Source organism: Astatotilapia calliptera, chromosome 7, assembly GCF_964374335.1.
Source record: "Astatotilapia calliptera chromosome 7, fAstCal68.1, whole genome shotgun sequence".
NCBI classification, from domain to species: domain Eukaryota; kingdom Metazoa; phylum Chordata; class Actinopteri; order Cichliformes; family Cichlidae; genus Astatotilapia; species Astatotilapia calliptera.
Window position 1 is genome coordinate 4225695 of NC_137428.1, and position 14999 is coordinate 4240693.

At 39.7% G+C, this 14999-nt stretch overlaps 1 protein-coding gene across 1 annotated transcript; it reads left to right on the forward strand.

Moving 5' to 3' along the window:
* The first annotated feature begins 1812 nt into the window (after nucleotides 1-1812).
* gins3 (GINS complex subunit 3) lies at nucleotides 1813-12080 on the forward strand. The gene is made up of 3 exons (XM_080304043.1): nucleotides 1813-2145; nucleotides 2740-2973; nucleotides 11265-12080. The coding sequence occupies exons 1-3, from the start codon at nucleotides 1975-1977 to the stop codon at nucleotides 11493-11495; spliced, it is 636 nt and encodes a 211-aa protein (XP_080160169.1). The 5' UTR covers nucleotides 1813-1974; the 3' UTR covers nucleotides 11496-12080.
* The last annotated feature ends 2919 nt before the right edge of the window (nucleotides 12081-14999 follow it).

Genomic DNA, 14999 nt, shown 5'->3' on the forward strand with positions numbered 1-14999 from the left:
GCAGAACTGCAGGACCAAAATGTCTTCATGGTACTGTCTGGAAAGCAAATCTTAACCCTAACCTTAATGCTGAGTTCAAGCACCTCTCCTGTATAATACGTTTTGGTTAATTCTGGGTAGAATCATGTTACTTTGCGTAGACACAGGACCTCTGAAGGGTTCCTGAAGAGTTTGGCACTGAGACACTGACAGATGATGCTTTGGGTCATGTGGGTTGTGGGCTTCTCCATGGATCTGACTTGTTCACGCGCACCCTTCAGATTCTGGATCAGATTAGGAGTTTGGAGGCCAGCTGAAAGACTTTAGGCTGTTTCCCTGCAGCCATTCCTGGGCAGGTTTGCGGTGTAGTGGGGATACACTGTCATGCTGTCCGAGGCAGCTGCCATCAGGGAGCACCACTGGGGAGGAGTGTGCTTGGTCTGCAGCTATGTTGGGTGTGTGGTACATGTTGGTTAGGAGTCAAAACACCATTCATATCATGCCAGAAGTTTATCCCAGCCAAAAATTACATAATAATGACACAAAAATCCTCAAGTTATTTATTTGTGACTTTAACTCTGTTCCTGATTTGAGTAATACTTCACCTGTCAGTGTTTACGTGCTCACCAAATCAACCAGAAGTTTTTGTTGGGTTTTTTTTTTGCAGGAATTCCATTCCATATTTTACTCAAGAGTTTCTTCTGGAGCACCCACATTGTGTCACAATGCCTAATGCAGTGTTAGCGGAAAGTGCTACGAACTTCAGCACAAAGTGTTCAATCCCACTTGCGTGTTTTTCTAATATTAGAGCACTTGCGGTCATAATGTGGTTATGATGCCTCATGAGCGCCACTTCAAATAAAGTGTTGCAGGCCTGTTAGTGCTGAGATCATCCCTTCTGCTTATTATGGCCATGATGCATGGAGGGATTTCAGGAGAAGATTTTAACTTCAGCATTATGATGCATGGAACACAGAAAACCAACTAATAATAATAACTGCAGCTATTATTGCCTGTTTATGGGACACACAGTGTTCTCAGTCTATCATAGCCTGCAGCTAACAGAGGGGGATGATGTTTTGTGGAAATTAGTCAGTTTCTCACAGTGAAAAGTCCCTGCTGGCTCAGCTCAAACAAACGAAGATAGTACCTTCATTCACTACTGCTGCATTTTATTTAAATTAATGACTTATTTTACATTCTGAGCATTTGAATAATCACGTTTATTGTGGATACTAGCATGACTCATGACTTTGGTGTGCAGTATGCACATCCAAGGCAAACTGAAGGTACCCTTACTGAATGGAGAGAAGGAAGATTACTGAATAGACTTGCTGCAATTTTTCTTTTATAAACTCATCAATGTCATCAAGAGATATATAAAGAAGGTCAGAGGGAAGACAAGTTTGAAGTATGCTAATTTCACTTTTAAGTGTGCTTCACAGAAAACTTAGTGTTAACTTGGCATTCATAGTTTAAGATACTTATCTTCTTTTTACAATTGTAGATGTAATTATTACAATTGCAATCATTACAGCAAAACATTCTTACAACCTGATACAAGGTGACTTTACATTTTTAATGGTTACATTCTGACCTCTAATGGCTGAAATTGTAATTACAGATTGCTTTTTATGGACAAATTTTTTTATGCTTTTCTTTGAATGAACAACTTGTATTATAATAAGGGCTAAGCCTGTAATTTGTCCTTACATAATTTGAAAATGAAATTCAGCACGTTTAAAAAAAATCAAAAACACAAAAAACAAAAAAAGAAGAGAAAAATAATCGATAACTGATTTTCGTTTGATTTTCACTAGCAATCGATTGCTCTGGTCTTGAGCTCTCTGCCGCTCTGGTTGTTTCGTCATATTTTCTGGCGCCAAAACAGCAAAGGTAAAACAGACTGTAAACATAGCGGAGCTGGGTTGCGTCAATAACAGTTTACTAAAAGTATTTTTGTTACTGACCGCTTTACAGATTATTCAAACGTAAATGGACACGCAGTCGTATTTTCCCGTACCGCCTGGGGTGGGTATGGAGGAGAATTTCCTGTCTTTGGACGATATTTTGCTCTCTCATGAGAGACTTCCTATCCGGACAGAGTGCACTTTCCCTCGGCTTGGCTTTCTGGAGAAGTCGAGTGACACGCAGGACATCCCGGAGGTCGGTAAACACATAACAGTTAAAGTTTTGCGAATGTATTTATGCTAAAACAAGTAAACCAAAAGTACCGGAATCGCCCGTTTATCTTTTTCACAAAGCTACTTACATCTCGCTAAACTTCATTCATATTTTTGATACTTTTGTTTATGTCATTGTATTTATAAAGGGAGAATCTTCGAAAAAGCAGTTTCCAGCGTTCAAGGATAGACAGGACTCGCGTGTAAATTCGGCGTATTTATAAACGCGAACAACTATACCAGTATCAAAATTTCTAACTTGTGTATGCTTAAGCTTCAGCTAGTTAGCATCGCAAGTGTTCTTCAGTCGGCTACCAGAAGGTGGTACTAGTCTTAAAAATCTACTACTAAACAAATAAACTACATTTGAAAAGCAATATTTCTAAGTACATAAAGGAGCAGGTAACGTCAAGCCTTGCTGTAGGTATTACAGTAAAGTGAACAGTGCTTTAGTACATGTGAGGTCTTGGAGTTTTTAAAAAATCCGGTGTACACCAAAACACACCCCTGTAGCACTATTAGAGCTCCAGAGAGCCGGGGTATTGTTACTCCATCACTGTCTTTTGTTTCATCCCAGGGTACAAAGATGGAGCTTCCTCTGTGGCTGACCAAGGGCCTGTACGAGAGGAAGAGGAAAGTGGTCTCTGTGGAGCTTCCTAAGGTGTACAAAGAGGGTTGGAGGACCGTGTTCAATGCTGATCCCAACGTGGTGGACCTCCATAAGATGGGGCCCTACTACTATGGCCTGGGATCCCAGATGCTGCACTTTGACAGCCCAGAGAATCCTGAGATCGCACAGACTTTGCTGCAGGTAAAAAAAACAAACGTTAACATGGAGGTAATCAAGGATGAGAGAGACCAGAGTGTTATATACCTATGTGGTATGTGACTTTTGTTGCCATGATGCCAGGTCTCTCTTGGAAATGAGATTTTTAATCTCAATGAGATTTTTTACCTGGATAAATAAAGGATTAATAATAAAAAAAAAAGAGTAGATCTGCATCACTGAAAGTGCAAAATAATCCTTATTTATCTTTTACTGTCCTGCAGTGCCTGCTCCAAAGCATGTTAGGTTCGACTTAAGAAATTAACAGGTGTCTGGAAAATAGTGTCACCATCTTTCAGACCTCTGTCTGGACTAGGGCTGCCACAAACGATTATTTTGATAGTCGACTAGTCACCGATTATTTATGCGATTAGTCGACTAATCAGATCATCATCCACTGGACGTAAAACTACAGCTTATTGCACCAGCAGCATCTGCTCTTATATAACTATCATTAGCTTACAGCTTTAAGCTTTTAAGGTGCTAACTAAAAATAAAGACAAGATGATAGTTTATTCAATTTTAATGAAATTTGCAGATTGTTTCGGTAAAGTTTAATAAACTCCTTGCTATCTAAAATATAACAGGACACCGGAGTATATTCTCCAGCATCTCACACTTCTGATAATCAGCTGTCTGCTTGACGTTTATTCAGCTGTGTAAAAACTATAACTTTAATCTCAGCCAAACCGATTTACTCAGGAACAAATAAAATACAAAAAAAAAAAAAAGCCAAACAACAACATTTTTAATTTATCTAAGTGACTCATATATATTTAACCTGAGTCGCGAAAGACGGCGGTGGGTTTGAAAACAATTTGCCGGGAGTCCGGTGTTCTCACGGCGCTAGTGACCTAGCCCCCGGCTAGCTATCGAGCTAGTGGGTAACAGACGTCTCCGAAAACGTCGGAGCGCTTTTGAAAATATGTGGTGTCCTGATAAACTGAGCCGATATTTGAGGTTTACACAGCTACATTCTCGCCTGAAAATATGTTAAACGTTTATTTTGTGACCCAGAAAGAATAATAAGAGTAATATTAAAACTAACTAGCTACCGCCATTGTTGGAAACTAAGCTGGGCCGCGCTATGAATTCTGGGACACAGCTGCTTCTTCTTCTTCGGGGTTTAACGGCAGCTGGCATCCTTGTACATGCTGTGCTGCCATCTTCTGTTTCAGTCTGTTATTACACTCTTAAATCCTGCTATTATTCCTGCGTCTTTTGCGATCTTACAAAGCTTCAAACGACACGTCGACTATTAAATCAGTCGTCGACGATTTTGATAGTCGACGTAATCGTGACTAGGGCTGAACGATATATTGCATTTGCGATAATATCGCGACATGATCAAGTGCAATTTTCTAACCACAAAGGCTGCGATTATACTCTGGACATGTCCAAATTCTCCTGAGGCCGCATTTGTAGACCGATTACGTCACAGCGACGCGCCGAAGGCTGTCCAAATTACTACCATATCCCAGAATTCATAGCGCGGCCCAGCCAAACTCCAGTTTCCAGCAATGGCGGCCGCTACTAAGTTTTAAAATTACTCATACTAATCTTTCTGGGTCACAAAATAAACTTTTAACATATTTTCAGGCGAGAAAGTAGTTGTGTAAACATCAAATATCTGCTCGGTTTATCAAGATATCCCATATTTGCAAAAGTGCTTCGACGTTTTCAGAGGCGTCTGCTACCCACCAGCTCGACAGCTAGCCGGGAGCTCGAGGGTTACTGATGCGGCCGAGAACGGCACAACTCCCGGCACATCATTTTCAGATCACCGCGGAGTTTCGCTGCTCGGGTTAAACGTAATATATAAGTCACTTAGACAACCTAAAAATGTTATTGTTGGGCTTTTTTCAGTGTTTTGTTTGTTCGTGAGTAAATCGGTTTGGCTGAGATTAAAGTTATTAGATTAGATAAAATAAAACTTTATTAATCCCCCGGGTGGGTTCCTCCTTGGTTTTCACACAGCTGACTAAACGTCAAACAGAAAACTTATTAAACAGAAGTATGAGACAGTCGAGAATTTACACCAGTGTCTGGTTATATTTTAGATAGCAAGAAGCAGACGGCCGAGTTTATTAAACTCCACCGAGACAGCGGTGACGCTAATCAGAACTAGCCTTCTGATTCAGAAGGCTAGACCGTCCAATTTCACGCCTTTAAACTTTAAAGGCGTGTTTGTGTGTGTGTTTATACAATTGCTATTATGTTTGCACTTTATGTGTAATGTTACTGACTGCAGAGATCAGTAAGATGTGTGTATTTTTTATTTATTAGTTTTATTTATTTAATATTACTTTTTAATTGAATGACTGTCTAGTAGTTCACAGATGTCGAAAAACTGAGTGTGGTAAAGCCACTGATTTTGTTTATGTATATTTCTGCAATCTGCACATTGTACTGACTTTCATTTTAATGTTTACACCAGGGTTCCTTGTCAGCACTTTATGCTCAGGTGTTTGTAAGCTAAAAATAAACTATTGTGTATGTTCAAATATACTGTTGTGATTGAAGAAGTTAAATAAAAATGTCAGTCATCAATTCATGCATCACCTCATGTCATCATAACAGAGGTCTGTCTTCCAGGAAAGAACAGTTTAAAATTAATGTAATATAGTATTGGCCATACTATATGATGTATTGCTTGTCTTTGTTTAATAATACAGAAGACAAAGACCTTAAAAAATAATCGCATATCGCATCGCAATCGCAATATTGGGGCAAAAAATCGCAATTAGAATATTTTCCATAATCGTTCAGCCCTAATCGTGACTAGTCGACAAATCGTGGCAGCCCTAGTCTGGACACGGTATGAGTGTCTAAAGTCTTAAAAACATTATTGAGAAGAATAGATTCTTAGGAACTTAATTCTGCTGTTGTTGTTGTTGTTGTTTTTTTTTTTTTTTCATTCTTTGTTTTGTTTTTTTATTTATTCTGTAGGGAAATTTTAAACACTTTTATTGACCTATTGGCCTGGTTTTATTGATCATAAAACCAGGCACCTAAGCTGTGTCGCCGATCTTATATAAAATTTGTTAGTGAGCCTACTTACTTCTTTGATTTAGGCTTCTGTGTTTGTCCTTCACTAACTTGCCTTATTTTTCAGAACTGCAGCTGAAACAATATAGCCAACCTTATCTTAGATACAAGTAAATAACATTTTAATTGAACTAAATACAGTTTTAATTACAGTCACAGCCGCCTGTGTTTTAATGATAGAGCTGTGATTGTAAGAAGTATAAGCGACACACGTTATGTTTTTTTTACTCTTATTCCATTTCATTGGTCACGCACTCCAAATACTGACTCTTTTTGCGAATGCTAAATCGTGGCTTGTTGAGTTTATAAGCACCTTGGGGTGGATGTTGAGCCTGATCACCAATGTTTGGTTAAGTGATGCCAGCAGCTGTGGCTCAGGTGGTAGTTACTCCATTGGTAGGACGGTGGATCGATCCCCGACTCCTCCAGTCAGAAGTGTTCTTGGTCAAGATATTGAACCCTCGTTTGGCCCGTATGTGTTGAAGTGACTAGGGATAGACAAAAGGCCTGTGTGAATGTGTGTATGATTGGGTGAATGAAATTTGCAGTAGAAAGTGCTCTGATTACTCAACTGAGTAGAAAGATATTATAGAAGTGCCAGCTTTATCCTGTATATGTTAGTATTTGCCTCAGGTTTCATCATGTTTAGTATGAGCAGCCACCATTGTAACAGGAAAAAAGGAAACACAGACTAAGACCCACTGTAATAATAGCAGGTGTGTGCTGCACAGCCATGAAATAATACATATATAAATCAGACAGAGGTTTTTATTCCACATGACATGTGCAGTGATTGATTTCCTTCATCAAGGACACAGCATGTCTGCAGATTCGTGAAAACAGTGTGTGTGCGCGCGCTATGGGAGGTGAGGCAGACCTACAGGAGAAGTACAAGCCATTAGCTTCTTGTGGTGGCAGATATTAAGTGGACTCTTCATTAAAAGCTCAACATTTTAAAATGAGTGCATGGGTGGAATTTTAAGTTGCCACCAGAGTTTTGGATTGTCTGCGTATTGATCTTTGTGTACAGATGGTTTGTACCTGAGCAGCTCATTTTATTGCCACTCATAATATTTAAAAAAAAAAAAACTGAAGGAAAACAAATGAAAGAGTCCAGCTTAAGCTGTCTATACCGACGGCCCATTCTGACTGTCACTTTCTACTCGTGTTTTGCAAGTGAGGATAATTTCTGCACTTTGTATGAGGTGGAAGATGGAAAAAAGAAATTGGAGCCTGTGTTTGGTCATCGTGACTGCGATTGCCTTTGAAACATACTGTCACTGAAGCCTTTGCATGGCTCTTGTATCTTTTCCGTTCCTGCTACACCTTTTTGTCCTTGTCTTATTATCAAAGTGTCTGAAGGTCTCAGAGTATCTTAAAGCATTCATGTTGTTTTCCTAAAACCTCCTAAATGTGGTGTCTGACTGCTGCTGGCAGTAATGCTGCTTAATGATTTCCAGGTAAACTGATCCTTGTGTGATGTAAGTTTAATATGCAGGCTTGAAATAACTCCATCCATCTTTTACTGTAAAAGTGCTTCCATTATTACCAAAAATGCTTCCTCCAATAGAAATTCAGGGTGTATATAATTATAGTTATCGTGTATATCATGACTATTCAGACTCAGCTGCTGAAATATTATATAACATGCAGATTTGGTAACTGGACTGACTCTTATGGAGTGCTTTTCTGTTATGCCTGAGCACTCAAAGAGGAGCAGTCTTTACTGAAAGCCACATTCACACAGTGCCACTGAGCACATGCTGACTGTCACACACACCGGTCGATGGAATCGGCCAATTAGAGTTCAGTATCTTTGCCAAAGAACATTTCAACATGTGGACTCAAGCAGCCAGGAATGGAACCAACAACCTCTGTTTGGTAGACAGCTCGCTCTACCTCCTGAACCAATTTCGACACTTTTTCTGTAGTTAACCAGAATGACCGAGGCCATATTTCTTAGCAAGCTGTGCAGATGCTTATAGAGAAAGCTGTGCAGTTTTAACCCATTTCCAATCAGGAAGATATTACAGATTTACTTCAATTATTCATTTTTTTAAGCTATTAGATAACAAGAATATATGACTGCTTGTTTCCTTGGATGGCCTAAACCTCTTTGAGGGTGCAGGAATTAACTGAAAAGTTTGAAACAGTTGTGTTGGATACTTCTGAATTTTTCTAAAAAGTTATACTTTGGATACAACAGTTTTGTTTTCCCGCTGAGGAACACCTGCATGATGTTTTTCAGCTATGCATGTGTAGCTTTCTAGATTAATTGCTAATCTGAATGAAGAGGTTAATGTACAGTTTTGTTAAAATTGCTCCCAAAACAGATTTTTGTAACTTTTGAACACGAGCAGAACCATTTGATTAAACACGTGAGTTACTAAATGCAGAGGGTGATAAATGGCTTAAAAGGAATGTATTAATCGTGGACATTTGTACAATGTTTGATGGAGAAAAGGTGCAGAGTGGTGCATTAAAAACTGTCCAGAATTCACGAAATGTGGTATCTGATTTCCTCCCCACTTGATGAGGCACAGAACGTTTCTCTGTTTTAAGCCCTGTTTCAGTCTTCTCATCCTCTGAGGTGCTAAGCCCTCCAAATAAAGGATTTCTGCTGGATTAACACCAAGATCAAACGCGTGCTGATGGTATGTTATGCGTTCCTGGACCAGCAGGGGCAGACCACTGTTCTCTCTGCAGCCAGACATGAAGTTTTTCCTTGTAAAGAGGTCACAGTGTTTCATGGCTCTGATGTCACCTTCTGTGTCAAGCAGAAATCTGAACGTGAGATTTATTTGTTGCATAAATGAACAGATATGAGATTAGAAAGTGAGTCTTTAACTTTGTGCATGTGTTACTGCACTCTTTAGTCTTGTTTAAGGAAAGAGGATTTGTCCTGGTGTAGCTGACTGACAGAAGCAGCAGCCCAGACGTTTTATTAAAAATGCTCACAGGACACACATTCACTGATAAACCAGTGTTACTCTCTTCATCACAGCTAGGGGGTGCAGTCAGCTCAGGAAGTGTTACAGTGCTGCTGTTACCAGGCAGACTCACTTTAACCTGACTCTGACACACAAACAGAAACACATGTTCAGAGTTCTTTGCAGCCTCTCATAACTCAAACTGTTAGAAGCTGTAAGATTATTTTTAACGTGAGCACAATAGCTTAATCTGTCGTGTTGAAATTTATCAGTTATGAATAGGGATGGGTATCGTTTAGGTTTTATCCGATACCGGTGCCAAACCGGTACTTTTGAAACGGTGCCGGTGCTCAAACGGTGCTCAAACCGGTGCTTAAAGAATGGAGAACACAAAGTTGGTCCAAAAACCTCTCATGTTCAGCTGGTTTTTTGTAAAAAGATAACAATGTTAGCCTTTTCTGCAGCTATGGGGCATATATGGTATCACTCTTGGCTGGAAGCAGTGCTTAAACAATGGAAAAAACACAAACTTTGTCCAAAACCTCTCATGTTTAACTGTTTTCCACTTTTTCTTTGGTCATTTTAGCCTTGTTTGCCAGGGTGAAGGGAGTATCTGCCATCAAACAAGAGGACAGCCGCATGTAGCTATGACGATGTTTGCTAGTTCACCTTACCTGCATTAATGTAATAACATGGTTAGACTACTCAACGTAAATTACACATGAACAACATTAAGCTACTCACGCAGAGAAGAACGGCTGCTGCTGCATCATCATCCGTCATCATTTCTGCTACACTGACAGGGCTAGGGGCCAGGACTCTCCTCTTCGTGTTTTTGGGGGATGTTGCTAACTCCGGGTCCGATAACAGGCAACCCACCCGCAGTAGATGTGCTCGGTGTGAGGTCTCGCAGCAAGCTATCAAATACGGCGCATTTCTGGGCTTTTAAAAAAAAAACGCTATGCGTCGCCAGGTGTTTCATCGGATTCGAGGTGTTACCTCCTTTGACAGTATCACAGTATCAGCTTATAGCACTTGTTGCTGCTGAGTTTGCATATTTTGCTGTGAAGTATAGCCAGGCTTTTGACCGCTTTGCCTTGGGCATTTTTAATCTGTAGCTCTGCTCTAAAAAAAACGTACGTACCTGGACCCGCCTACTATCCTCGGAAACGTAAAACGATTGGCTAGAAGTGTATCACAGCTTGGGAAAAATAAAGCACCGAAATGTGCGCTGCCTTTCGGTCTGGTTACTACCGTTTGTCAGAACCCCTAGTTATGAATAATGCACGACTGCATTCTGACTGAAAAAATAGAAAACTAAAGGTGGCAATCAGTCTGGTGGCATAGTGATTGACAGAAAAATAACAGTTTGTTGTTTTGTTTTTTTTAAATTGTTTAAGTTTCTTGTTGAAATAGTAATTTTTTTCAATGTTCGAGTCACACATGTTAGTATTGATCTATATTGTCACAGCTGGATCTATAATATATTTGTGTGGCTATCCTTCTGTGCTAGAGATGCACTGACCCACTTTTGTCCAAGTCCTATCTGATATCGATACCATTACTTCAGATATCTGCTGATATTGAATCCTAAATTATTTCCTTGGGAATTAATAAAGTATTCTGATTCTGAAATACTAGTAATGAATTAATGACGTAATCATCCCCGTGACAAAATCACGTGCAAACTCCACACAAAGGCCTCGGCTGGGGTCGATGCTGATCGCTGTGACACCTGCCTCCCAACCTGTAACCCGGCCTTTGGAGTAAACTAAATGTTTATTCCAAAAGCCGGGTTAAATTAAAATATCCTGGGAACAAACCTTAATGCTCATGTTGACGTACTTGGATGACCCACAATTTCATTTTGTTCTTCCTGTGAAGTTGTTTTTTTTTTTTTTTTTTTTTTTTTTTTAAATGTGAAATAGAAAAAGCAAATTAACTGTTATTGAAAATAATCATTTATCTTTTTTAATTTAATGTTACAGCTCAATGTAGCAGCAACGGGGAGAGCCATGTTTAGACACACTCTGATGTTACCGCCAATATTTTTGAGATCAAGTTTTTTTTCTTTTTTTTTTCTTCTTTTTTTGAAGCTTTGAAGTTTTGCCTGAAAGTTGAAAACATGAAATTCTACATGTCTGAAGTTTAGCATTAAAATGATTATCAAAGGTGAGCTGTGTTGCACAAACTGGGTCACTCTGATTGAAAACTTTGCAAGCATGCCTAAAATGTAAAATACATTCACTGCTTGGTGAGTTTCTGCACATTAAACTTTTCCTGCTGTCCTCCATCCAGACATTTATCGCTCGCTTCAGGCGAACCATGGACTCCTCCCAGAACGCCTACAACGAGGACACGTCAGCGTTCGTGGAGCGTCTGGACTGTCTGGAGAAGGCTCTATTCAGGTCTGGCCAGAGCGGCCTAAACGGCTTCCAGAGCTGGGAGAAGGGGCAGGCCTCGCAGCTCACTGCCTCCAGCCTGGTTCTCAACTACCGCAAGAGGAAAATCACTGATGTTCAGCCCTAGCCCTGCTCACCCGCAAGACTCTTTTTAGTGCCGTCTTTGTCCACGGACCGCTTCTTCCCCTCAGCCTGAGCCATGCAGGGAGTGTTGAGACGTGGACCCTGTAAGGAGTATAAAGACATTTCTATTTATTTGTCACATTGCGTGCATTAAGAAGCTTCTTTGTGACATTTACACAAGTAAAGACTGTTTTTACCAGTAAAGATTCAAAACATTTGCTACTTTCTATCATTACAAGGCGAGTTATAATATCTTCTACTTTGGTTTGAATTTTTAAAAATCTAAAATCAAAGCAACGTTATGAAGATATTCATCCTAATATCTAAAGGCCTGTTAATAAACTTGTGATATTGGTATTAGAGCAGGGCGATATGACCAAAAATATTTATCACGATATACATTTGAAAATTTGCGATGATATAACTGACAATATAATTGACACCAGACAAAATACTTTACAACTCCACAACTTTATTAGTGCAAAAAAAACAAAACATCATTGTGTTTTCACTTAAACAAGCAGCTGGGTTTTTTTTTTTTTTTTTTTTTTAAATGTGCATTAAAGTTATATAAAAACTGTAAATAAAATTTCTTTCAAATTTTTTTATGCCCGCAGCACTTAAAAGGGTGAGCCAACACTTCAAGGTTCACCTGTATCTGAGCGTATTTGAGGAAAATTCAATTCAGTTGCTGTGAGGTGTTTTCTGTTCTAAGCTAAAAACCATACAATAATATAGACAAAACCTCAACAATCAGATGACCTCATATGAGCAAGGCGACCGTGGGAAGAAAAACTCCCTTTTGACAGGACGAAACCTCTGGCAGAATTGAATTGAATTTTATTTATACAGCGCCAAATCACAACAACAGTCACCTCAAGGCACTTTATGTTGTACAGTAGATTAGAGATGGCACGATACCACTTTTTTATATCTGATATCAAAAATTTTGATATCTTCCGATACCGATATGAATCAGTTATAGTGTTTTTTTTTTTTATATCTTGCTGATTTTTGTATAAGTTCATACTCAAGTTACAAAAAACAAACAAACACTAAAGTTATTTTGTTATACCTGTATGCAAAAAAAATATACTGCACCCAAAATATTTCATAGTTCAGAAATACTGATCAAAACCTACACCATCCTCCCTATTCTGGTATTTTAAAGAGTAAGCAACCTAACTAATAGGGTTGCAAACTCAAGCAAAAAAAAAAAAAAGAAATGGGGGAACCCCCCACCCTCCACCTCATGATGCTTAATCGACGTAATCAACTTTAATTTCATGCAGTGTGGGGAAAAAATGGACAGAAATAAACTATTTTTCAAGAATAATTAAATAGATTCAGCATCTTTCTTCAACAGAATTGCAGACTGCACAGATGGAAAAAGTACTATAGCTTACTAGGGTATATTAGACTTAATAGTTACTATATACAGTAATTGACTTCTATACATTTTTCATCAGATTAAAACTTTGGGTGTAAGATTCGGATAATTATTTATTAAAAGCTACACATTTTAAATGAGAATAAGAAAGAAAAGTATGACTTTGTGCCCCCTTTTCCCTGTTCATGCCCTATCGGCCCCCTTGGCTAAACTTTGCTAGATCCGCCCCTGCACAGTTACCAGCCGTTAGCTGCGTAGAAAAAGATCCTCGAGTAGAAAGTAATATTAAATAAATTCTAACAACAGCTTATCAAGCTTAAACGTGCTGCTGTTGTTCAGCCGCTGGTTTCCTCTTTCTGGTGCGATGTGGGCGATAAACAAACAAGAGAGACGGACTTGCGACAGAAAAGCCGATCAGCTGATCACTGATCAGTTTCATGATCGAAGTAGCAGCAGGAGCGGGAGGGAGAGAGAGGCAGTCGCTCCATATATCGGTTGTTAAGCTTAACGCGGGAATGCTTTACAAACATTCAGAGATTGACTTACACACTTGCTTTACTTCTCTCGGGGATAACTTTGTCAGAGATGAAATGCCGGGTTGGTAGCGAGGCTCCAAATGCTCAACCAGATCGCTGAGAGGTCTCGCACGCCACAGCCGCTCTATCACGTGACGCATACTGCTCCGATGTGCTAAGGTTATGAGGCGAGTTACGGAGTGTTGCAAGTTTTTTGAGGTGCTTTTTTGATATTTAACGGATCTGATTACATTTTTTATTTCTCTCTGATATCCAATCCAGTAATTTAGGTCAGTATCGGACCGATACGTAATATCGGATCGGCCCATCTCTACAGTAGATCCTACAATAATACATACAGAGAAAAACCCAACAATCATATGACCCCCTATGAGCAAACACTTTGGTGACAGTGGGAAGGAAAAACTCCCTTTTAACAGGAAGAAACCTCCGGCAGAACCAGGCTCAGGGAGGGGCGGGGCCATCTGCTGCAACTGGTTGTGGGTCAGGGGAGGGAGACGGGACAAAAGAGATGCTGTGAAAGAGAGCCAGAGGTTAATAACAACTGATGATTACCTTACCACCCCAGCTTTTCAGACACTTTGACACAGTCTAGTAAGCTGTTACGCTGCCCATGCTTTCTGTCAAAAGGGCTGTTTAGTTTCTTTGCATGGTAACTAACCTCTCCTGACAGATGATGCAGCTGAGGGCTCCCGCAAGATCTACATGATGTGGTGATTGACTGCACTTGTGGGTAGCTGTGATTTGCTCCATAAAGGCGACTGAACAGTTTTTCCCTCTAATTATCCTCCTTGCTGTCAATCAGTCTTTGATGTCACACTTCCACCATCCAGAAATGAGTCAGTCGAGTCTTTTTTTTTTTTTTTTTAGATAATAATTATTATTTATCCCTGTATTTGTACAGGAAATTCATGCATTAAAAGGTATAAAATAAAGTGTCTTTGCATTGAATTGCATACTAAGAATCACTAGTTAGCCTAAAATAAATGCAATCAGACCGTTGGAGGAAATCTGTCAGGCATGAGTAGAACAAAAGACCCAGAGCTGACTGTGAGGAAACATACTAATCTCTGCACTGTTAATACAGAAGGCAGAAATGCTTTGCATTTTGTTTAAATATAAGAACAGTAAAATCTTTAAATATCAGGTGACATTGTGCCTGTAGGAAAAGAAATCTAAACTGTTTCGAGTCCATTTTCTGCTGCTTATCTGGACGCCGAGCAAGCCAAGACATCACTCTCCCGAGCAGTGTTTCCCTGCTCCACCTTAGGGATCGTGTGGAGTTAATTGGCTAGATGGGTGTATACTGAGGTATCCTACTAGTTGGATGCACTTGAACATTGATAAAAAGTACCCAGAATGCATCTTGATCAGATGTCTGTACCACCTCAGTGTGAAGGAACAGGGACTGTTTGTCCTCTTCTCACCTCGCCTCACCACAAAGAGCCAAGACTTCCTACAGTGGAAACTCATTTAGATTTTTCTCCGAGCGCAGTCATGCTCTGCTATCTGTCAACCATATCGGTGTGGGACAACGCCGCAATTTCTGCTGACTCTGCACCGATCTACCGTCACGCTGACT

Bases quoted from the DNA above. Each gene is read 5' to 3' on its own strand.
- gins3 (XM_080304043.1), top strand. From the start codon at position 1,975: ATGGACACGCAGTCGTATTTTCCCGTACCGCCTGGGGTGGGTATGGAG. The intron at 2,146-2,739 runs GTCGGTAAACAC...GTTTCATCCCAG, and splicing joins ACACGCAGGACATCCCGGAG to GGTACAAAGATGGAGCTTCC. The intron at 2,974-11,264 runs GTAAAAAAAACA...TCCTCCATCCAG, and splicing joins TCGCACAGACTTTGCTGCAG to ACATTTATCGCTCGCTTCAG.